The sequence below is a fragment of the Danio rerio genome, chromosome 13 (assembly GCF_049306965.1).
Source record: "Danio rerio strain Tuebingen ecotype United States chromosome 13, GRCz12tu, whole genome shotgun sequence".
NCBI classification, from domain to species: Eukaryota; Metazoa; Chordata; class Actinopteri; order Cypriniformes; family Danionidae; genus Danio; species Danio rerio.
This window is the reverse complement of record NC_133188.1, coordinates 39874586-39899720: the sequence shown is the minus strand read 5'-3', so window position 1 is coordinate 39899720 and position 25135 is coordinate 39874586. Positions and strand designations below refer to the sequence as shown.

Sequence of the window (25135 nt, the reverse complement as noted above, 5' to 3'; positions counted from 1 at the left end):
TAAAAGACAATTTTTTGCCACTCATCATATAATTCCAGAATGAGTACACTCCTGCAAGGAACACATTTAGTCTTAAGAATGTTTGATTTAATTATAGTCATTTTACTAATCAGACATTGAAATCAGAATGTGAAAATGTGTATTCTAAATAAATAATAATATCAAATGTTTACAAAAAAGTTCAAGGTAAAAAAGTAACAGGCTGCGAAATCTGCTACCAGATCTATTTTCAGTTGTCAGCCACCCACATGAAAATATACTGAAGTAATTTATAGTGAATACTATAGTGTTGTTTAACTATACTGACACTGACACCTCATATATTGAATCACCAAAAATGATTGAGGTCATGTCCATGTGTTGTGCGATAAGTCAATGTATTGATTATTGTGACAGGCCTATGTAATACATCCCTATGTAGTCAGTTATATATAACACGCATGTCTGCAGATATTCTCCACATTATTAAAATAGTGATGGAAACATGACACTGATTCAGCATAAGGCAGTCACCTGATTCTCTTTCATTAGATATAAATGTGCTGTTTTCCAGTCGACTCAGACTTTTATTTATGGCCATAATTCATATATCAGATGTTTCGCACTGACCTGAGATCAGACCCTGGTCTAGTGATTAGATTACAATTGTCAGTAATGCATCTTGATGAGGTACAAGGTATCTGCGGGGTCTTAAAATATGTTAATCCACTGAAATATTGTGTTGTAGTTCTTAAATAATTTTAAATGGGTCTTAATTTTCCTATTTCCATGTAAAGCATTACCCAATTGGGCTAACACACATCCAATCACTAACAGTATATTTCAATAAAAGTTTTTAGAAATGTTTATTTATTAACTCTATTTACTTATTAATGTGGTTTAATTATCTTCCTTTCAATAACATTTGTTTTTAAGGTTTTAACTTGGCCATTAAAAATCCTTTAACCTCGCGTAAGTCTGAAATTTCATTCATTGTGGTCTTAAAAAGGTTTTAAAAAGTCTTAAATCTGACTATTAAACCTGCACAAACCTTGGAGGGATTTTTTTGAAGGTCCTAAAACTGTTCATTTTAGTAAAAACAATATAAATTTTAAAATGAAAAAATGAAATTGGATATTTATCACATATACAGATAATAAAATGCAATAAAAATGAAAGGAGACCTCTTGAAAAGTTTCAATTTATTAAGCACGGATCTTAATCTTAGAGTCACTAAGAATAATTCTTCCTAATCTTAAGTTTTATAATTTTGAGCATTTTAAATGTAGAAAATATTTTTTTTAAGGCAATCACAAAAGTTATGAGAACATTTTCCATTTTAAATTTGGAAGAAAGTTAATGAGAAGTTTAAAGAACAAAAATTTATATATATACACACTCGACAGTTTGTTCCTCTTGTGAATCTGTTTATGTGTTTTCTGTTATAGGGGGAGACGACCGCAGGGTGTTGCTGTGGCACATGGAGAAAGCAATACACTCACGGGCAAAACCAATGAAGCTGAAGGGGGAGCACCTGTCCAACATCTTCTGCCTGGCGTTTGACAGCACCAACAAGCGTGTTTTCTCAGGAGGTACAACACACAGCTGCTCAGATTCACAATACTGCTGAAGCAGAGAAGAGCTTTTTCACATTAACTACAACTGTTGGTGGAAATATTCACTTTTAGGAGTTGCAGATGGAACATGACAGAAAAATACTGGAAAATATGCGATATTGTTGAGTATTACTAAAAAGATGTTTTTTCTGATATAACCTTTCTCTAGAAAAATGCAATTTTTATTAGCTATGATTTTAAATCCTTAATTTATTTAATGATATTGCAATATTTTTTTCAGACCCAATTAATTCTAATTTAAACTGAAAAAATGTGAAGGTGCAAACATTTAGTCTTTAAAACACTATGGCATACTTCCATACTATATTGTATGTGAAAAACAGTAGGTGAGCCGAGTAGTACGTCCGAATTCATAGTATTCGAAAAACAGTATGTGAGAAGTACCCAGATTACCTTCTGCTTCCAGCAAGATTCTGAAGTGCACATCTGATAGGTTGTATGCTTTCCCATGATGCCACGCTAGAGAATTCTTGAATGGGAGGGAATAATGACAAATGGTGTGACAAATTGGATGTAGTGCCTCCGAATTCCATTCATGCTACTCTTATTTAAACTATATAGAACATACTTTTCTAATGGTCATAAAGTAAGTTTAAAGTCAAATGTAGTACATACTTGACAAGTAAGCAATATTGGACGAAGCCTATGAATGAGTGAAAACCTCAGCAGATGTTCTGACTCTGATTGGCTGTTGTCATTTTCCTCACTTGTCTTGATTCCCGCCATAAGTATGTATTTTCAGCTCTGGGTTTGCCTTTGGGCTGCTCCAGCCTATAGCAGAACAGCCACTACTGGGGAGGTGGGGCTAAAGATAGTAAGGCATCATCTGATTGGTGAAATTTAGATAAACAACAAATGCATACAATCTGAGATATGTATTTTGCATATGCAGTTATCGTGATAACAATGCTTTTGCCATATTGTGCAGCCCTAGTTCTAAGAACACAATTTGTGATCTAATGTAGCTATATGAAGCACTGGCACATTCAGAAGTAGGCTAATGTTAGCACTCTTTACCTGTTGTCATCGTCTGCAGCTTTGTATTGCAGTTTAGTCTCATGAATTATATCTTCACATTCCATTTCCATTATCATAATCCTTGATCATGTCATCTTCAGTGCAGTGCTTGATGACGCTGTTGGCCTACTTATGTCATTTCAGAATTGATCTCCCTTAGAGGGAAAGCTTAATGTGAACTCATTCTGTTTGTTTGTACAGGAAATGATGAGCAGGTGATTCTGCATGACGTGGAACGTGGGGAGACGCTCAATGTCTTCTTGCATGATGACGCCGTGTATGGTCTGTCCGTCAGTCCGGTTAATGATAACGTCTTCGCCAGCTCCTCTGATGACGGAAGAGTTCTCATATGGGATACCAGAGAGCCACCACATGGAGGTAGACACGTGAAAGTGAAGTTTTTGTTTTTAAGTATGGACTACTTTAATGCCACTAGATGTTAGGGGTGTAACGATTTATCGTTGTATGATTTATTGCGATGCAAAAATGTCACAATATGCATCGTGGCGTTATGACGATTTGATTACGATATGACGTCCGTTTTCTCTTAATAGTTGAGCTGTTTGCACGTGAGCTACGTTCCACCTGCTGTCGAACGTGAGTTCAGATTACAGCAGCAGTAATGTTAGCAGACCAAGATGAGTGGAGCTGAAATAGAGGATGGCCCATCCTCTCAAAAGCAGACGTCTGGCAACATTTCGGTTGTACAGTCATTGCTTTAGACTCGTCCGCTTTTTGACACGCATACTGGGTCAAACATAGCCAAAATTTTAAAGTCTTCACAGTAATTTACATACTTTGCACAGCGACAGGGATACCTCCTAATGGTGTTGAAATAGTCACAGACTGTATTTATAAGGTACAATTCACCCTAAAATATCATTCTGTCTTCATATAATGTTCCCGCCGCAAAATCACACATGACGTGAGCTGACTGTGAGCTGTTACTACAGAGGGCGGACTGATAGACGCGCGCGTATGGCAAGCCGTTTTAGCATTTAAACCTTTGTTCTGACTATCCATAAATATATTTATATATTATATATAGGGATATTTATTTTGACTAGTCATAATTATAATTCGACTAGTCAGAATGACAATTAGAAATATCTGCAATTACAATTGTACTAGTACGAAATCAGATTGGAGATATCTGCAAGTATATTATGACTAGTCATATTCCTCCATTGACTTCCATTGAAAAATATTTGCAGATATCTCTAAATAAGTTGACTAGTCACAATTGTAATTAGAGATATCTCTAAATGAATTTAAATAAATATGAATTAAATACCAGGAAATGTGGATTTTTTTTTTTGCACACACAAAAAACGCAAGTGACCAAGCAAAGCCTTAAGCTCTTACTGTTAAATTCAATTGAATAGAAAACTTGTTTTTTTTTTTTGCACCTTTACTTAAATTGTTCCTTAATTTTGTCTCTGTCATTTCAATAATATTTTTAAGAAGTTTTTAAATTGTTTTATTTTCCACAGACAGGCCTGTTTAATTTATTTTCTTAAAGAAGGTTCAGTTTAACAAGTTGAAACAAAAGAAATACATAAAAAATAGTTTACTTGGTAAAATTTGCATTTCAGTTTAATTTTCAATTTTTATTCCAAATATCGTGATACATATCGAACCGTGAACATTATATCGTGATACACATCGTATCGTGAGCTGAGTGTATCGTTACACCCCTACTAGATGTGTATGGTTAGACTGACCTCTTGTCATTTTTTAAAGGTATTGAAAGAAGACTTTTAGAAATGTGTGATATTGACGTCATCATTTTTTCTCTAAAGTTTTTGTTTATTGAACATACATGTCAAACATGAGATATACAGTACATTTCTTCATCACACCCACATACATTTAAGTAAAAAAATCTATATGATAAGAATGTTATTTATTTATAAATATAGATATTTATTTTTAATGGAAAAAACATTATTTAAAAAATGAAAAACATGAAATAACTGAAGGATCATGTTCTTCTGATCTAAAACAATAATTGCCAAGTAATATAAAACACTGGTATGTCCTCTTATAATATATTGTATTTTTTCTCATGTGGTGTAAAAGGTCTATAAGCTATTGCTCAAAGGTTGGAAAGGATCTTTCTTTTAATTTGAGCATTATTAACCTACAATCTAAAAGCATAGCAAAAGCCAGTGGCGCCTGCTGCCATATGGTACCTACAATGAGAGGGTACGAATTAATGCAGATTTATTTATTTATGTATGTGCTTGCATGATGGGAGATGGGTAAAGAAATCTATTGGCTTTTTTTTTCCAGTTTTGCTTTTGTTTTTTTTGTTTTTTTGCACAATAAAAATTACAATTCAGATAGCTATTGTTTAAAACAAGGTTCAAAATAAGTAAATTCTCTATAAAAACAGCTAAACTTAATTGAGACATTTGCCAAAAGGCCTAAAGCTAATGAGACAAATATTGCTTCCCCACATGGGGTGAAGACCGCAGTCTCATCAGCACCTGAGCTAGGGGAACTCCAGGCCCAGCCCATGTCTCTTTCATTGGACAATTCTGATCCAGCTGCGCAGCCTCCTGGCGTGGAACCGCTATACCATTCAAGGCGTTTTAAACATTTTTATCTGACAGACTGGCACAAATAAGTAAACATCCTCAGAAGTTTGTTCTTCCGAGGTATTCTAGAAACACTTCAGTGCTGCTGCAAATGCTTTGCAATAGATGGTTTTGTAAATAACAGTGAAAACTGTTTAAAATATGCTTCTCTGAAACAGAATATTTCACTTTACTTTTATTTAGGCTAGATTATTATTTTATTTAACAAACCAGTTCGTGTTTTGGGGCTGAAGCGTATAGCGTACCTTTAAATAAAATTTTGCAGGTGCCCCTTGCAAAGGCAATCCCATTTTTCTTGCTTTATAAAAACATAAGGACTGCGGTGTAATAACAAATAATGAAATTATTATCACAAGATGTTTTGGTAGTAAAAGCTAAAGTTTTATTTATTTATATTTTTTTGCTGATGGCATTTTTGTGGATTTTGCTTGTATGATATTACTTAATAAAATCATATCTTATAAATATAAATCATTTGTAACAGTTTTAGTAACATAATTGTATTCAATAAATCTTGCACACCCCATGTTTATTTTAATTTATTACATTAAAGCAAAAACGGTTCTTGAGTGTCAAAACGTTTATCTGAAATTTTTGTTTGTGTGTTCTAGAACCGTTCTGCTTGGCCAACTACCCCTCAGCATTTCACAGTGTGATGTTTAACCCTGTTGAGCCTCGTCTGCTGGCCACTGCAAACTCTAAAGAGGGAGTTGGACTATGGGATATCCGCAAACCCCGCAGGTGAGATGAAGAGCCGTCTAATAAACACAATCTTTAATACAGCTCTTAAACCGATTTCTTTCAAAGAAGAAATTTTTTTTTTGATAGCTGCCAAATATTTTTTGCAGACTAATTATCAGATCTCATCGCAGCACTTCCACAAAATCATTCCATTTCAAAACTCCCATAATATAATGACATTAACAAAAATGTTAAATAATATAAAATAAAAAAAATTGGTTTGGTTGTCAGTTTTAAGTTTGGATACAAAGGACAATCATTTATTTTAGAAAAAACGCCAAATTCCGTATTTTAGACATTTATCCAAAGTAAAAATTGCTTACAGTAAATGGTTTGCAATAATTGGCAGAAGTTAAAGTACCCAAGAAATCAATACTCACCATATGATTTTGTTAGCTCACATTGCTAGTTTTTTAGGGACCAATTCGTGTGTGCATGTCATTTTGACAAAATGCACTTGTAATCTTTAATTAAAATCTGAAAATGCATTCCATGTTTTTTTTCCAGTTAAATTGTTAGATTAGGTATACCTTTGGAATTGGGCATGGCTAACACACCTAACCACACTCTTTCCCCCATCTTTCTAAATGAAATGCCTACTTTACTACATCCATTTAGCTTTTAGTAGAAAAAAACAAGCCATGTCCACAGTTTTTTGTTTAATATTCTGGTCTCTAGGAACTGCGTCACAATACAAAAAAGGGTTGCAGCTTTTGGTTCATTGGGACTTTAATTGTATTTTAAAAAGTCATCTTAAAGTAACGCATAAATGCAATACCAATACTTTGGGATCTGTACAATTTTTTTTTTTAACTGTAAAGTTTTTGTTCAGAAAGGATTGATGGGTTTGATCAAAAGCATAATGACATGTTATACTGTTACAAATAATTTCTGTTCTCTTCATATTCAAGAAAGAGTCATGAAATTGTCACCATTTCAACATTAAGTAAACACTCAAGATCATATTCTTGATGACTAAATTGGCATTTTTCAAACAAATCTGAAACAATTATACTTTTTAAAAAAAATCTAATTTGATATCACATGAATAATTTTTTTTTTTCAATATTAAAATGCTAAAATTATGTTTTAATTATAATATTGTTTGATGATACAAATACTGTTTTTATGATCAAATTAAATCAGTCTTGATATGACCATCAAGAATCTTCTTTCAGAAACATTAATAAAATAATATCAACATCAAACAGTGGTGTACATACAACTCAAATAGAGCAGTGCTAATTTGATAGCATTATTGTACAGTAGGGCTGCACAATACATTGTTTCAGCATCTATGTTCCAATGTGCAAATCCGTTGTAGTCACATTGCAGGATAGTGGAATTCATTGAGTGAAATATTACTAATTGTCTGTGACAGGGTAAGCATTTCAAACAAATGTAAGACATTTGGGTACAATAAATAAAACTTTGTAGCTCAAATATTAAATGTTCAGTATACACTACCCGACAAAAGTGTTGTCCTGGATCCCAGTTGTAAGAGCAACAAATAATATCTTATGTTCTAGTTGATCATTTGGTAAAGTGGCAGAAGGTAGATCCCAATCTTCACAAATACTGCACAAGATCTATTGGAACCCGCATGTACCCAAGATTCTGACAGAAATCAGTCAAGCCTGGTGAAGGAAAAATCATGGTTTGGGGTTACATTCAGTATAGAGGGTGCGAGAGATTTGCAGAATGGACGACAACATCAACAGCCTGAGGAATGAAGACATTTGAGCTGCACATTACATTACAAACCACAGGAGAGGGCAAATTCTTCAGCAGGATAGCACTCTTTTTTTTATACTTTAGCCTCCACATCAAGGTTCCTGAAAGCAAAGAAGGTCAAAGTGCTCCAGGATTGGCCAGCCCAGTCACCAGACACAAACATTATTGAGCATGGGGTAAGATGATGGAGGAGGCATTGAAGATGAATCCAGAGAATCTTGATGAACTCTCTGAGTCCTGCAAAAATGCTTTGTTAACCATTCCAGATGACTTTATTAATAAGTTATCCGAGTCATTGCAGAGATGTATGGATGCAGTCCTCCAAGCTCATAGGAGTATTAGTTAAGTAATAGTAAAATGAGAGTTCATTCTTTTTCCATTGCACCATGACTGTCATATACTGTTCATTATTTATGCTAAGTGGACAAGACTTTTGTCTAAGCAAAGTCAGACCTTACTGTCGTAGTTAAATAATTAATAATCAAGGCATGATCATATTTTATTTAGGTAAAATAAGCGTAATCTAGAGGTATTTGCCTTTCATATAAGCCACTTCTGATACTAAATTATCAACTAGAAGTCAAGTCATTTTTTGTTGTTCCTAAAACTTGGAAAGGCGACAAGACTTTTGTCAGGTAATGTTTTTGGAAACTGTTAGACTTCTCAAAAAATACAAATCATTGTTTATTTCATTTGTATCTTTGTTTAACTATGCTTTAAAAAATTTTAATTATATTTTATGCTGACCTACAAAATCCTCTCAATCGATTCTTTACAATAGAGCTATTCAAATCATCCGGTGAAATTGTATTCATAACGCAATATATATATATATATATATATATATATATATATATATATATATATATATATATATATATATATATATATATATATATTGCAGTAAAAGAAAATATTGAGATGTCAGTTTTTTACAATATCATGCAGCACTGATGAACAGCAAACTATTTATTATTGCAAAATGATGATCAGGGCATTAAATCAGCCGAAAAGAGTTTCTTTTGAGCTAATAACCTAGTTATTTAGACATCAAAGCTTCTAACCAAATATGTAAATAAATATATATAGAAATTATACATTTTAAATTCTTAATCATGTGTGAAAAAGACTCCAAAACCTAGGATGAACATGAAAGTAGCACAGTCAACTACTAGGAACATTGTCCAAATGTAAAGCTTATTATCATTATAAAAACATATGTGGCTTTTTTGCATAATCAGAATCATTTTTGAGTCTAAATGTGCAATGTGATGGAAATAACAAGGCCTTCTCTATTGTAAGCTTAAGCTATAGAATAAATCTGCTATACTGCCTGAGACCAGCAGAGGACAGTAAAGCTTGTGTAAAAATGTCCTCTGCTGAGTGTAAACAGGATCACCTGAAAATCACTGAATCTTATTGATGTTCTTTGGTATGAAACTGCTTTGCTTTGTGCTCATGTGTATCTGTGTGTCTGTGCTGCAGTTCTCTGTTGCGGTACGGAGGCAGTTTGTCTCTTCAGAGTGCCATGAGTGTTCGCTTTAACAGCACGGGGACGCAGCTGCTGGCTCTGCGCAGACGTCTGCCACCCGTCCTCTATGAGCTCCACTCTCGTCTGCCCAGCTTCCAGTTTGATAACCAGGGCTACTTCAACTCCTGCACTATGAAGAGCTGCTGTTTCGCTGGCGACCGAGATCAGGTTAGAGGAGTGTGTGCAACACTGTCTGAACTACTCTACACTCACCGGCCACTTTATTAGGTACATCTTACTAGTACCGGGTTGGACCACTTTTGCCTTCAGAACTGCCTTAATCCTTCATGTCATAGATTTAACAAGGTATTGGAAATATTCCTCAGAGATTTTGGTCCATATTGACACGATAGCATCACACAGATGCTGCAGATTTGTCAGCTGCACATCTCAAAGGTGCGTTTGAGTACAGTGAACTTATTGTCATGTTCAAGAAACCAGTCTGAGATGATTCTTGTCTTATGACATGGATATAAATGAGTTGAGTTGCTGCCATGTGATTGGCTGATTTGCGTTAAGGAGCTGTTGAACAGGTGTATCTAATCAAGTGGCCGATGAGTGTATACCAAAGCAAAAAAATGTATTACCATTCAAAAGGCTTGAGTAATTAAAAAAAATCTGACTACTTTTATTTGCAGTCATGCATTAAATGGATAAAAAATTTACTTTTTAATAAAATACTAAACATTTCTATGTATGACATTACAAAGAATAATATAACTTTCATGATCAAACAAAATTAGTTTAAATGACCTTTCAGAAATAATCATAAAATATTGCCAAGCTCAAACAGTAGTGTACATCCAATTGAAGTAGAACATTGCTAGTTCTGTAGCTATAAGGTGCAGGAAACCATTTATTATTGCAAAATGATGATGATCAGGGCATAAAAGAGTTCCTTTTGAGGTAATAACCTGGTTAATTGTACATGCTAACTAATTATTTACACAGTTTCTAACTAAATATATAACTAAAAAAGTTTAATAATGTGCAAAATAGATTAATATGAAAGTAGCATTGGTGACTACTAGGAAGGTACAGTGTCCAAATATAAGGTTTACTATCTTCATACAAACATATTTGGTTGATTCTACATAATCAAAGGAATATGTGGGGTATGAAAAATTTAGGTGCTATAACTATGACCAAAACAATTACTGATTATTATTAAAACACTGAAATCATTTCATTTTACAAACAAACTATACAATGAGCTGGGTATTCATTCATTTATTATTTTTTATTTTCAAGAACACATGAAATTGTTCAAAATGACAGTATTAAAGTATATAACATTACAGGAAATATCTGTTTTGAGTAAAAAGTGTTTTTTTTTTTTACTTTATATTATATTTACTTTATATATTTATATCTTTTTTTTAAAGAATCCACCCTCTGTTTTTTTTTGCACTGTCCTGCTTTTATTGTTTTTTATAAAGATAATAATTGAGTAAATGTTTAGAAATATTATCTTATTATAATTTTAAAAGTCTGATGTAATAGACCCTTTTCACATTTCTGGGTTTCTCAGTAGCGAAAGGCGCCATAGTTGGGTAAACTTAGAGCACAGTGAATCTGAGATTACAGCAATTTTTTTTTACAATCCTATTTGCTGAAATAATTAAAGACAAATACCACGATAGTGTTATCAAGACTTTCAGAAAAAGGAAAAAAATAGTGAGAGACTGATGACGACAGCCAGAGGAGAGAATAACGTGAAAATTACTCTCAGCCCCATAGACCTTGAAACAAACTGTTTTTCATTATCAAAGAAATGCAGTCTTAGTGATCAAGAGACAATCTATCTATCTATTCAAAGTTCAGTAAACAATTTATAACTAAATAATGTCTAACTTAACCAGTCTCTTTTTTTACGTCAGTTAATGTGTAATGTAAGATTTTTTTGACTGATCATCAATGATTGTGCAGAAGAAGAGTGTGCATGTGTGAACTCGTTTGTGTGCATTCTTTGTGCAGTTCAGGTATGTTGGATTTTTGGGAATGTTGGGCTGCTGCTTGTAGAAGCTTGTTTTATCAGTGGTGAATCTAAAGCTCTGCAGATGCTGTTGAGTGTGTGTGTGTCTGAGAGTGTATGTGTTTGTGCGTGCATGCTCATCTGTTAGATTCTATGTTTGGACTTTTTTTGTTTGTCCAGCTGTTTCTTCTCTCTTTTTCTGTCTGACTGCCTTCCTTCAACGGAACGATGGATTCTCCTCCCTAAATCACTTTTATCACGTGACAGGATCTCTCTCTCTCTCATATCGTATATATACATATCGTTATATTATACATATATGTTGTCACAATAAACAAGTTAATAAAAAAAAGATTAACAAAAGTATATAATAATAAATGGTAAGGACAGAGAGCTTTAATAAGGGATAAGGGGGTTCAGCCTTTTTCTCTCATATAGTGGCATGAGGACAAGTACTGTGCTGCTAGGTGGAGACACTTTTCATTTTCTCCCAAAATATAATGGAGTTTCTTCGTATTTGTGGTGTGCTGGAATAGTGGTAGAATCAGAGACATTTGTGTGAAGTAAGCTTCTCTGATGCTCTGAAATTTGCTGCATTGAGTGAAGAAATGCAGCTCATCCTCCACAACTCCAGCAGAGCAGTGTGGACACAGTCTGAGCTCTGGGCTCCTCCAGCTGCGCTTGTGTCGGCCCGTCTCCACACTCAGACTGTGTCCACTCAGACGGTACCGGCTCATCAGCTTGCTCTGACCGGGGCTCTTAATGTTGGTCAGATATGGGGCCAGTTCATAACCAGGTTTAATCTGGTTGAAGCACGCTAACTTTTTTATTTGTTGTACTTTATTTTGCCAATTGACTTTATAATCCTCCTGGGTAATCTTTTCTATTTCTTTAGTCTTTATATGTTGGGACAGGGTTTGTGAATTTAGTTGGTGTTTTTCCCCAGTGCATGGGGTCGCTGGCCGGATGTGCATTTCTATATATGAGGGCTTGCTGATGGTAGCTCTCTGGGCTGGAGTCTGACAGATGGAGCCAGAACTTCCCTGCTCTCTTCTGGATTTCTGAGAGCAGAGGGAACCTGCCTAGTTCTGCTCTGCAACCAAGGCTGGGTGTGCTTCTGTGAACTCCGAGGATGTTTTTGCAAAACTCCAGATGAAAGATTTCAACTGGAGTTTTTTCCCAAGATTAGTAGCTTAATTGAAATGTGGGTCCCCAGAGTTCACAGCCATACAGCAGGACTGGCTTTACAATGGTGTCAAATATTTTCAGCCACAGTTTAATGGGTGGGTTAAACTTAAAAAGGGTCTCTCTCTCTCTCTCTCTCTCTCTCTCTTTCTCTCTCTCTCTTCTCTTCTCTCTCCTCTCTCTCCCTCTCTCTCTCTCTCTCTCTCTCTCTCTCTCTCTCTCTCTCTCTCTCTGTGTGTGTGTGTGTGTGTGTGTGTGTGTGTGTGTAACTCACTCAGAATTGTTTTTAGGAATTTAACTTAATGTGTTGATGGCTTTCTTGAGATATCTTACATAATCTTACTTTTTAAATCAAATATTGTTCAATTACAGTTTTCTATTTAAATATATGTTAAACGGTCATTAATTTAAAGGCAGTTCCTTCCACTGTAGTGACCTCTGATATATCAGGGATTAAGCTGAAGAAATTAGTGAATTTATTAAGTCAAAGCTGCATTTTCAGACACTTTCTGCTGTAGAAATCATTAATATAGTCAAGAAGCAAAAATCTTTGAAGGCAATAATTGAATTAATTACGTTTTGTATTACATATCAAATGCATATACTTTCGGTTATTTTAATGCATGATTGCAAATCAATGTTTTTTTTTTGTCTTACTCAAAGCTTTTGAATGGTAATGTGTTTGTTTCTATCATGATAGTTCAGAGAGTGTTGTACATAAATAAATAATAATGATTACTACTTTGTGTAAATCATGTCATATTTTATGTAATTGCTTAGTGCAGTGTTTCTCAACCATGTTCCTCGAGGACCACCAAAACTTCATATTTTATAGGTCTCATTTGTCTGTCACACCCATTACAGGTCTTTCAGTCTCTGCTAATGAGCTGATGATCTGAATCAGGAATGTTTGGTTAAGGAGAGTAGGCATGGGCCGGTATAAGATTTTGACGGTATGATAACCTTGGGTAAAAATATCACTGTTTCATGGTATTGTGATTACTGCTCTAAAATATATATTTTTAAATGTCTGGGTTAAAAGAAACAACACTTTTTTTCCCATTTGAACATAATATATTTTATTTCGAGAAACATTTAAAATATTTTGTAATGGTAAACAACATCCCAGCAGGCATAGTACATCAACATGTTGTCAGATTGACGTTGTAGCCCAACTTTACCCCAATTTTTATTTTATTTAAAAATCGGGTCAAAGTCAAGCGACATCAGTCTCTAACATCCAACCTAAACTAAACCAAATATTCACATCTAATGATGTTCCAACTTGACGTTGTGTGGATGTTACCACTATGACATCTATGTATAAAATACGTTGGATTTTGGTTGCCATACCTGAATGTCAGTATTTGACGTCAATATGGTGTTGGTTCGACTTTGGATTCACTTTACAACACAACCTAAAATCAACCAAATATCGTCATTTGTCGTCAAAATAACGTTCTTAGATGTTGACTAGACATTGAATTTTTGGTCACCTGACAACACAACCTACATCTAACCTACTATTAACGTCTTATGATTTTGTGTGTACAATTAAAACCGAATCTTTGGATATCTTTTCTGCTGGAGATACAAAAATATAAATAAAAAATCTATGTACCTATGTACCATAGGAATAGAATAGCAGAAAAAAAACATGACTTTCCCAAACCACGGTATACCTTGAAAACGGTTATCGTCCCATGTCTCAAGGAGACATGTGCTGCGTCCCAGTTTGCATACTATCCATCCTAAATAGTATTCGAAGATAGAATTAGTATCTCCCAAACCGTAGTGTTGAAAAGAGCATGCCAAAGGTTACTATTTCCGGTGGTGTAGAACCGTCTATACTCTAACCGCCAGCATTGCCCGCAATACATTACGCGTTTGAATGTGAATTTGATTAGAACTACAAACTCGTGTAAATGAACTACAAACATGGTCGACCCGCGAGACCAACTGTCAAGTAGAGAGGCTTTGGTAAAGTTGTTTGACTATTAATTAATATCTAGCCGACTGGAAAATATAAGTGTTATATTTCATCATATCAAGATTACTTAAAGACCTGAGGAGATTTCTCTGCATGAAAGACTCTGAATGGCAGATAATCCTTCTGCTGCTTCTACAAAAAGGTAAGTAATGACATATAAAAGAAATGTGGATGATGTGATTGACAGGGGATATAACTAAGCAACATAACGATCTGTTAACGAGGAAGTAGTGTCCAAAAGCTTGCATAATCTTCTGTCACACACTCAAAAGTATATACTTACACTACACCCTAAAAGTATGTACTTTTTTGTAAAGTAAGTATGCGAATTGGGACGTAGCAATGGAAAATGTGCAAAGACAGGGGTCCTCCAGGAACATGGTTGAGAAACACTGGCTTAATGCATGTACCAATTTTATTTCTGTGTTTTTCCAGTACATCTTGTCTGGCTCTGATGATTTTAACCTTTACATGTGGAGAATTCCCACTGACCCTGAAGCAGGTAAACACGCGCACGCACACACACACATGCACACACTCATGCAAATGTTTACTGTGTCTGATATATTGTTATTATTTATGGACGCATTCTGTCTGTGTGTCGGCAGGAGGCGCGGGTCGAGTGGTGAATGGGGCCTTTATGGTTTTAAAAGGTCATCGGTCCATTGTGAATCAGGTCCGCTTTAACCCTCACACGTACATGATCTGCTCCTCCGGGGTGGAGAAGGTCATCAAGGTCAGCTAATTCTTTCATTTAAGCATAACAGAAACAAACATAGTCTTTTGCATACTGTAAAATGAACTGTTGTGCATTTACAGTAAATGTCTTCATATATATTGTGTATTAAATCTGAGGTGATATATTAGCTTTCTGTGGGGATCAGATCTCAAGTTTATGTTAGACTTAAGATAGGCCTTGGTCTTGTTTTAGTTTAATTTTTGTGTTGTCTCAGACTCTGGATTTTATTTTAAGACTTCAGGATTAAATTGCTAGTGAACTGTATGATTTACTTGCTAGCATCATTACTGTGATTAGATGTAAAAGCTCCTGCTTTGAGTGAAAGCAGCCCTTTATAATTTGATTTAATGTTGTTTTTGTGGTCATTTGGAAATTAAGAGGGGATTGTGTTAAACGTCACTAAAGTGAATACAAATGAACACAAAATTCAAGATATAATTGTAATTTTTTTTTAAACACTTGTATCAGAAGCATTTTATTTAATTGAGCAATATCACAAGAGCCTGAGGCGTTTTCATAAATGACAATAAATACATGCTTGTGTTACATAACTTGGGTTCAAGACACCCTGGAGTACTTTTTCTCATAAATTTAACAGATTTGTGTGTGTTGAGCATCAGTTAAGACAACGTTAGAGCCTGTCAGCTTTAATTGTGGGGAAAACTGGATAATTTAGAGCTTTTGTCAGCTAATTTCATCTTTCGGGTTTAAAATCGTTTTTGGGGCGGAATCAAAATGGGTGACAGCGCAAAAAGCAAACCTGTTTGTTTGCATCAAGTATTTTTGTCGAGAGAGCTGTATGGGAATTGAAGAATGGTGGACTTTTTCTTTTATCAGTTGAGTTCGTTACCATTCAGACACATCACTTATATCCACGCTGCTGTGTTTGCCTATGTTTAAAGTCCTCCAGATTACTGGCAGGGTTGGAATAGACCTACTGCACTGCTATCCACTGTGCCTGCATTCACACCCAGGGATTGAGTCCTCCATTTATAGTGTTTACATTGTTGTCTTTATAAAGATATAACAAATTGTGGTCTTGTGTATGAAATTATGAATCGTATATGTAGCAGGGCATTAAATTAATGTTTATTTCTTTGCACTTGAACTTTGTAAACTATAAAATATAGCGTCTCCTCACGGTTTGTCACATTTTGTTCACCTCCCTCTTTTTCCTCTGCTGGCCACGCCCACTCCTCCCTCTGCTTTTTTCTTTTCAGAAAAAAATTCTGAGGCAGACCTGAACCAAAAGTTTAAAAAGGACAGTTCACGCAAAAATGAAATCTCTGCCATCATTTACTCTCCCTTCACTTGTTTAAAAAATATCTAAGTTTCTTTTTTCTGTTGAACACAAAAGAAGATATATTGAAAAATGCTGGCAGTTGGCTCCTATTGACTTCCATATTATTGTATATATATTTTTTTTACTATGGAAGTCGATCAGTCCCTCAGCAACCAGCATTCTTCAAAATATCTTTTGTGTTCAACAAGGTGAAACCACATGAATGAGAGTAAATGATGTCATTTTTCATTTTTGGGTGAAGTACATCTTTGAACCAAATTTAAACACAATTTAACTGCAGCAGGATTTGCTCTATTTTAACAGAGTAAATAGTTTCATACAAATCCATAGCAGAATTGACTTATTTCAGTTTTTTTAATGAATGAATCAGTTTGAATTTGAACAACAAACACAAAAACACATTTCTTTCTTTTGCCTACATTACTGTTTTAGAAGCATCATCATTTTATATTTAAATGTTTCTATTTACTTACTCCCAGGGCCATTTAGATGAAAATTGATATTCAGCCACACTATATTAATGTTTTGTGACATCTAGTTTTTATGGATTGGTAGCTCAACGCTCAACCCCCAACCTGGAGGACAGGACATATGCACATACACTATAGACAATTTAGCTTACTTGGTTCAACTAGAGCAATTGTCTTTGGACTGTGGGGGAAACCAGAGCACCCGGAGAAAACCAACGCGAACACTGGGAGAACATGTAAACTCCACACAGAAATGCCAACTGACCCAGTCGGGGCTCGAACCAGCGAACTTCTTGCTGTGAGGTGACAGTGCTAAATATTTCTATTTAAAACATTAAATTCATAACATTATTGATGCCATTAAAAATGATAGTGTAAATACACAATACTAATATCATGATTTTGTAATGATTTTTTTTACAAAATTGTTTGAGACAAAGTGAACAAGAGCCCTTTAATTTTTTTCTCAAATGCTGTACAACTAAATTGGAATTTTAAAACAAAATCCAAATAAAAAGTGAATACTACAAACTAATGAGGACTCTTTAATATAAACAAACTAAAACTTTGACTCTGCAGCTACATTATAAATTTAAAACAAATGCCAAATTCAATTCAGCTTTATTTGTTTAGCCCTTTTACAATGTCTATTGTGTCAAAGCAGCTTCACATAAATGGTCATAGTAACTGGATCAGGGTAGTTCAGATTTTAGTGTTTAAGTTCAGTATAGTTTAGCTCAGTTAAGTGTGGTTTAAAATCATTACTGAGTCCCCAAACACTGAAGAGCAAATTCATTGATGCGTAGCTCTACAGATCCTGAACCGTGCAAGCCAGTGGCGACAGCAGAGAGGGAAAAAAAACTTCACCGATACGAGAGTGCAGAAAAAAAACCTTGAGAGAAACCAGACTCAGTTCGGCACGACCATTTTAATTTCTCCGCTGGCCAAAAGTCTTGTGCAGAGCTGTAGTGTCAGCGGTGGAGGCTGTAAGCTGGGCCACAGCGAAGACTCGTTTGTCCCTGGAGCACCACTGGAATCAGTCTCATGCTCTCCATCTGAGGTCTTTGCACATTTACAATGTTCCCTGCTGAAAAAAACCCTCTTTTTACTGGGGACTGAGATGGCTGATGTGGAGAGGAAAGCCTTTCTTAAACCAGAGAGCAGCGTGTACAGAGGTGCTCAATAGACCTTTGTTTCAGTGGACTGGCCACTGGTATAAAATACTGATTATAATATATGACAATAAGCAAATTATTAAAAAAAGATGCATTAACTTAATTGAAACAGAGAGGGTAAAAAAGGAACAATCTAATACCTGGTTCTCTAACAGCACAACTTTCTCTTTCAGTCTGAAAAACATCTTCACACTTTCGCTATGAAACACTGATGGACCATGTGAACTCTGTAGCACTCGTCAGAGCAAGCGCAGCTGCCAATCCTCCGATCAGTGTGGTTTGGCCTATTAATAGCTTTATGCATATAGACATCTGTGACAATAGTTTTTCACTGTGCTGCATCATATTTGTTGTTCTGTTAGTGTAATGCCGAGTTCAGACTGCATCATTTTCAAAGTAGTAATGTCATGACTGTTCTTACACTGCTTGACTATCTGGAATAACATTTGGACGCTGTTGTGTTTAATTTGCAAGATGAATTGGTGACAAGGGGTTTCAGACTGCACTTTAAAATAGGAAAATCTCTGACAACTTTGCCTAAACTAACAGCCAAACACAGGCGAGACTAACATTTTATATTTTGTTATCAACTACATAATGAGAAAGAGGCCTTTAGTGGGGTAAAAAATTTACTTTTTTTGCTCACCTGGGTTTTGAAGGGAATCAGCAATTTTTCTTCAACTTTTTTCTTTTTTTGATCAGGTCGTAATATTGCTCAGATGACGTGTCAAACTGACATGGGTGCTCTTTCCAAATTTCTGCTAGTTTTTCCTCCATTTCTTGGGTCTACATAAACTGAAAATGAGTGCTTATAACTTCTCCCTCATCCTCCCGCTGGCCTGCAGATACCCATACTAGAGGATGCTGCTCTCTCATTGGCTGTAGGTGCTCACTGATGTTATTTTTAATCAGAACACATTAGACATGGCATGATTTGAATTGCTGACAGGTCCAGATTAGAGCTGTAAGCGGGCCATAAAAGTAAGGCCTGATAGGGTCCGAGCCCGACAGAATTCGTCCCGAGTCCGACAAGTACATTTTGATTGACAGCTTTATAAAGCCCGAACCCATTTTTAATCGACATTATTCAAATGTGCACATGCATACAGCTCTTTTGCCTCATTTCATGAATGAGTCATTCATTTGTTTTTTATGTGTTAATATGTGTGTCATTTAGTTATAACAAACTTAGGCTATAGGCCACTTAGAAGATGGAACAAAGAAATAAAATAAGTCCTCTGTAACATTGTAACATCTCAGCACTCTAAAAAAAGCCTACGTACCTTTTGGTATCTTTAAATTGGCCAACACACCAATAAAAATACCAATTAAGTCTTTCTTAACAAATTAAATTAAAATAAATGATAAATTATGATGGGTATTTGGCAATAATAAAATTAAGACAAAGGTTTTGCCGGATTTGTTTCCCCACTTCTCTTCAAAATCTGGCATTAAGTGACAGTGAAGTTGATTATTAAAAGAATTGTGCAAACATTAGCCTATATAGGCTTACTTTGTCTACATTATGATTTTATGTTTAATGTTTAATTCTAATTTGAAAACCCTTTACTCACCAAGATTAGGCTACATGTTTTTCTAGAGGAACATTATTGAATCCACTGTATATGGCTTTAGCACAGTCCTGCACTCACTGAGTAGCACTGAACACCCTTTAACTGCTGCTGCTATTGGCTGGGATGCATACTGTTCTGGCTAATTTTGCAAGTTTTGGGTGGGATTGTTTGTTCATCATTTAATGTTGTAACAAACGATTTGATTACTTTCCCGCGCTAATCGAAATTCATCACATCACGTCTAAAATTATGGAAATTAAGCCCGAACCCACCTGAACCCATCGGGTTCGGGCAAAGATCTTCAGCTCTAGTCCTTATATGTAGCCCGCCAAATATCTCATGGGTATCAGCAACTCATTTGCCATTTTTTCAGATCGCGTCTTTGATTGTTCACAATGTGTGATTTGTTACTTGCTTGAACAAGCACGGATTTGCCTGTGATTTCAGGCATTTGTCTGTGATTTCTCAAAACCTGTCGGCGATTCAAAATCGGGGCTAAAACCATGCAGTTTGAACTCGGCATAAGTAAACGTCTTTTTGCAGTGTTGGCACACACCTCACTGCTGTCATTTTAATTTGCCGCCACACCTCTTGCTCACCGCTGATGTGCAGGTAAAGCAAGTTTGAGCCTTTAAACATGGCGCCCCCTCTGTTCAAAACATGTATCGTGATTCGTTCAACATTTTTACCGATTTGAATAGTCACATATTTGAATTGATTTTCAACCAGCTCATGGTGAATCGCTACATCCCTACTCTCAAAATGTTTGCTGTGACTAAAGTTTCAATATGCAAAATATGCAAATTAGGATTGAAAGCTACCCTGAAGGCAACTCAAATTTCAATATTTATCTCTAACAAAACGGCATTAGCATCATCCATCCTTATTTGGTTTCCTTGTCTGGAAGGGAGGCTCATTTTAACACGCAACTCCTTTTCTGTTTCAAGAAAAAAAGTCATATGGGTCTGAAACAGCATGAGGGGGAATTAATGGTTGAAATGGGTAAACCATTCATGTCAGACACGAGCAGACCTGCCACACACACATAGCAAAACATTCAGCATGTGTTGGGAAAATCGTCATGTCCAAACTTGTACGTGTCCTCCGTTTAGTCTTAAATGAATTTCTGCTGTCGCTTGTTCGGCCGCACCTAAAAGCCTGAAGGCACAGAATCTAGGCATGATTTTACCCGTTAGATTCACTGTCCTTTCTTGTCATCACTGTAAAGCAAGCAACCGTTACAGCTTCACAACTGCAGCTTCCTGACAAATATATAACTCACTAACAAGCGTTTTCTTTCTGGTTAGCGATGTGATGGGTGTCGCTGTGGTTTTTCCAGCTGTCATGTTTGTTTCTTCAGTGTTTGTCATGAGTGTAACAGTAAGACTGTAGTTTATCCTTTGCTGGTGGTTCTTGTGAAATCGTTTTTTGGCAGGCTGTTAATGTTGAGTAACACTTGCGCACTGAAGGCCTGTTCTCACTCACCAAACTCGAATTTGTCAGAGACCATCACTGCATGTTTTTTTTGTAACGTGCAAACGGACACATCTGCTGTTTGCGCAGACATTGACGTGGCTGCGGTGATTTATACGTTCAATTCAGTAATAATTCTGTAATTGTCTGGGGTGTTGGGGCTCTTTTATGAGCACATAGTACTGAAAATGATGGTTGACGTTGTGCTTTCACACTGACAGGATGTTCACTGTGTTTTTTAGCATTTTAAGTCTCTTAGTCTTACCAGGGCTGCCGTTCATTTTCCTTCGGCTTAGACCTTTTATTTATCAGGGGTTGCCACAGCAAAATGTTTTAAATATGTTTTAAACAGCGGAGACCCTTTCAGCCACAACCCAGTACTAGGAATCACCTATACACTCTCGCATTAGGCAGGGCCGGTATAAGATTCTGACAGTATGATAACCTTGGATAAAAATATCACGGTTTCACAGTATTGTGGTAACTGCTTTAAAATGTATTCTTTTTAAATGTTTTGTCAAAAACTACAACTCTTTCCACTTTGAACACAATATATTTTAATTTTAGAGTCTTTTATAATATTTTGGAGTAGTAAACATGTCAGGCTGAATAATTAAAATGAATCATTGACTTCTGCTGTCTTCATTAGTTTTAAAAGCACAGATTTCTTTACAATTTAAAACAGCATCTTTGGATATATTTTATGCTGGAGATACTGTTGTCCTAAAAAACAAAAACAAAAAAAACTTACACATACCTTAGGAACGGTACAGCAGAAAATTTTGGTGGTTTTAAAACCTTGACTTTTCCAAACCCTGGTATTCCTTGAAAACGGTTATGGTCCCATGCCTAATTCACACACACTAATACACTATGGCCAATTTAGCTTATTAAATTCACCTATACGCATATCTTTGAACATGCAAACTCCACAGAGAAATGCCACCTGACCCAGTCGGGACTCGAAACAGCGAATTTCTTGCTGCAAGCCATAGTGTCATAGCCATTGTGCCGATCAAGGCTGCATTTATTCTATCAAAAATATAGTTCAATATGTTACGTGTATTTCTGTGATGTCAAAATTTAGTCTTTACGGTCACATGATCCTTCACATCATGCTGAAAACATGGTTCTCAAACTTTTCTGCTTATTATTAATGTTTACATTTTCAGGATTCTATGATGAGAAAAGCATGTATTTAAAATAGATAAAATAGAAATCAGACTCAGCTGAAGGAAAATTAATGAACATATAGTGATACATTTAAATGAAATGAAAGCAGGTTTATACAATAATGGAAGAATAATAAACTACAATAAGGGTAGGAAAAGTTCAAATGAAGGAAAATAAAATATTTTCTTCTAAGTACCAAGTTAAAGAAATGATCAAATAAAAATTCATTTACTCGCCTGTTTAAACCTGTTTGACTTTCTTTCTTCTGTTGAACACAAAGAAAGTTATTCTGAAGAATGCTGGGAAAAACAGCCGTTGACTTCCATAGCATTTTTGTAATCCTGTGTACTACTACACTTGATTTTGGTTTTATTGTAAAAGAAAAAAAAACTTAAACCAAATTATAAATCTCTACAAATGGTTGACATTTTACAAGTATGGATTGTGTTGAAAAAAAATGCATTGAGTGTGTCAACTAGTGACATTAGGAGTTCAGAAATGCAATCCAAGAACTTTTTTGTTGGTTGGGCAGTTAAAAGGTTAATTTAATTCCTTTTACGATATGTATATGTTGTCAATAAATTCTAGTATTAAGGTCTCTTGTAAACTTGCAACATAAATGCCATGTGAAAGCAGCTTAATTCAGCCTTTATGCCTTTCTCTGTGTGCAGGTTTGGAGTCCGTATAAGCAGCCAGACAGTTTAGGAGATCTAGAAGGCCTGGTGGAAGACAAGTCTCGCTCTCTCTACACTCATGAGGAATACATAAGCCTGGTACTCAACAGCGGGACCGGCCTGTCACACGATTATGTCAGCCAGTCAGTGCAGGAAGACCCTCGAATGATGGCCTTTTTTGACTCACTGGTTCGGCGTGAGATCGAGGGCTGGAGCTCGGACTCTGACAGCGATTTGAGCGAGGGTGCGATTCTGCAGCTGCATGCCAGAGCCCGGCGGTCGACCCGCTCCACACGATCCACACCACGATCTCCTGCTGCTGTGTCTGCCGCTCATCATAGCGACTCCGAACACTCGTCTTCATCTTCTCTAGCGGGACCTGATGTGTCCGGGAGCGAACGGACGGATCAGGATAGAAGTGGGTCACAGAGGAACCGGGCCAGACCACGTGCGTCTGCGTTTCTGCTTGATCTTGTGAACGAGGATTCAGATTCCAGTGGGTTTTGGTTAGACCCGATGCCCCGTCCCAGATCCCCTAGCCCACGTGAAAACTCAAGTCTTTCTAGCCACGCCTCCTCAGCGGGCGTAGCCTCCAGTTCAAGCTCCTCCCCCAGCTCATCTTCTAGCTCCTCCTCCAGCACTGATGGAGTTGACGAGGAGCTGCGCAGGAGCAGGATGCGACAGCGCAATGCAGCCAGATGGCGCCGCCATATTGGCTTTTCTCCAAGAGACTCGGCCCAAACACTTCACAGCGCCACAGACTCCTCCAACTATCCCAACATTTCCATCCACGATCAGTCGTCCCCCTCTTCGTCCTCAGGTGACGAAGATCGGCCTTTCAGAAATCGTGGAAAACAAAAGCCAAGTCCGTCGCACTTATCTGACAGGCAATCGCAGTCCAGATGTAGGCGCCGCATCACTTCTTCCTTCTCAGGGGCTGGGGACGGCCCTTTGGAGAGGGCGAAATCCCGAGCAGGCTTTCTGGCGGAGTCTGGGGAGGAACTGGAGCGAGGGAGAACTAGCGGAGAAGAGTTGAGTACTGTGGAGGATTTAAACCTGACACTCAGCAGTCGGACCACAGTGGCTGGTGTTAACGGACGTCCACATATTGATGAGAACTGTGGAGACTCTATACACCCAGAATGCTCTGGGGTAGAACTCGGTAAGAGCGCTGGTGATTCCAGGACCCAGGGGGAGCCCTCTGAGCGGGAGATCACCAGTGTTGCTGGGAAACGAACTTGTTCGGACTCAGGAGACGAGGATGATTCTCCATCGGAGAAGAGGGCGAAGACGTGGTGATGTCACAGCACAACTCACTGGCTCAGAGTCAAACTTGTGTTGAGTTGTTCATCCTTAGACTCTTTTTGGTTTATCATTTCTGAACCAAGTTCTCTTTTTCTCTTTATATGATGTCATGCGTTCTGGGGTCACACCGCAGTGATGACACTAAAAAAAAAAAAGAAGATATTAGTGAAATTATGTTATTTGAGGAAAAAAAATAACTGCAGTGTTTTTGTTTTCATGGTGTTTTAGTTCCATTGAACCTGTAACTTTTATGTTGGGGTGGTTCTGCATTGTTTTTGTTTTTGGAGAAGAAAAGGGATTTGAGAGCATTTCTGCAAGAATGCTGCTTGTGCGTTTATGTCAGTGGAACTGGGATGGAGAAGGGAGGGAGGGGGTGAAAAAGTGTTTCCATGGCAGCCTCATTGAGCAGCAGCTGTTTGAGTTGTGCATTAAAGTTCTGTTCCAGTGTTTCCACAGAAAGCCTTATGTCATGATTCTTCTTCCTCATCGGATGCCATTGTGATCTTCAATGAGCAGGAAGTTGCCTGCTGTAATTTCTAAATGAGCGTTCTCTAGGATATTGCAATGTGAGAATCATCGCCATGGTGATACATCAGTATCGGCTCTCCATCTGTCTAATGGAGTGTATTGCAGGGCCAAGTGCAAGATGTATGAGAGCATGCCGACGCTGGCCACTTTATTAAGTACACCCTAATTGAACATCTTTTTGTAATGTAATGTGTATTTATATAGTGCATTTATTGTGTATGAATATACACTCAAAGCACTTTAGGATCATGAGCACATTCTCTCCACACCACCACCAATGTGCAGAATCCACTTGGATGATGCGACGGCAGCCACAGGAAGACGCCAGT

General features: G+C 36.6%; 1 protein-coding gene across 1 annotated transcript in view; it reads left to right on the top strand.

Annotated features, from left to right (window-relative positions):
- The window catches only part of dcaf5 (ddb1 and cul4 associated factor 5), a 29508-nt gene extending 5075 nt beyond the window's left edge, over positions 1 to 24433 (top strand). The window contains exons 2-8 of the mRNA NM_001077552.1: positions 1428 to 1571; positions 2835 to 3011; positions 5848 to 5977; positions 9197 to 9410; positions 14828 to 14894; positions 15001 to 15128; positions 22971 to 24433. Of these exons, the coding sequence (NP_001071020.1) occupies positions 1428 to 1571; positions 2835 to 3011; positions 5848 to 5977; positions 9197 to 9410; positions 14828 to 14894; positions 15001 to 15128; positions 22971 to 24272 (2162 nt within the window). The 3' untranslated portion in view covers positions 24273 to 24433. The remainder of the gene's footprint in view (positions 1 to 1427; positions 1572 to 2834; positions 3012 to 5847; positions 5978 to 9196; positions 9411 to 14827; positions 14895 to 15000; positions 15129 to 22970) is intronic.
- The last annotated feature ends 702 nt before the right edge of the window (positions 24434 to 25135 follow it).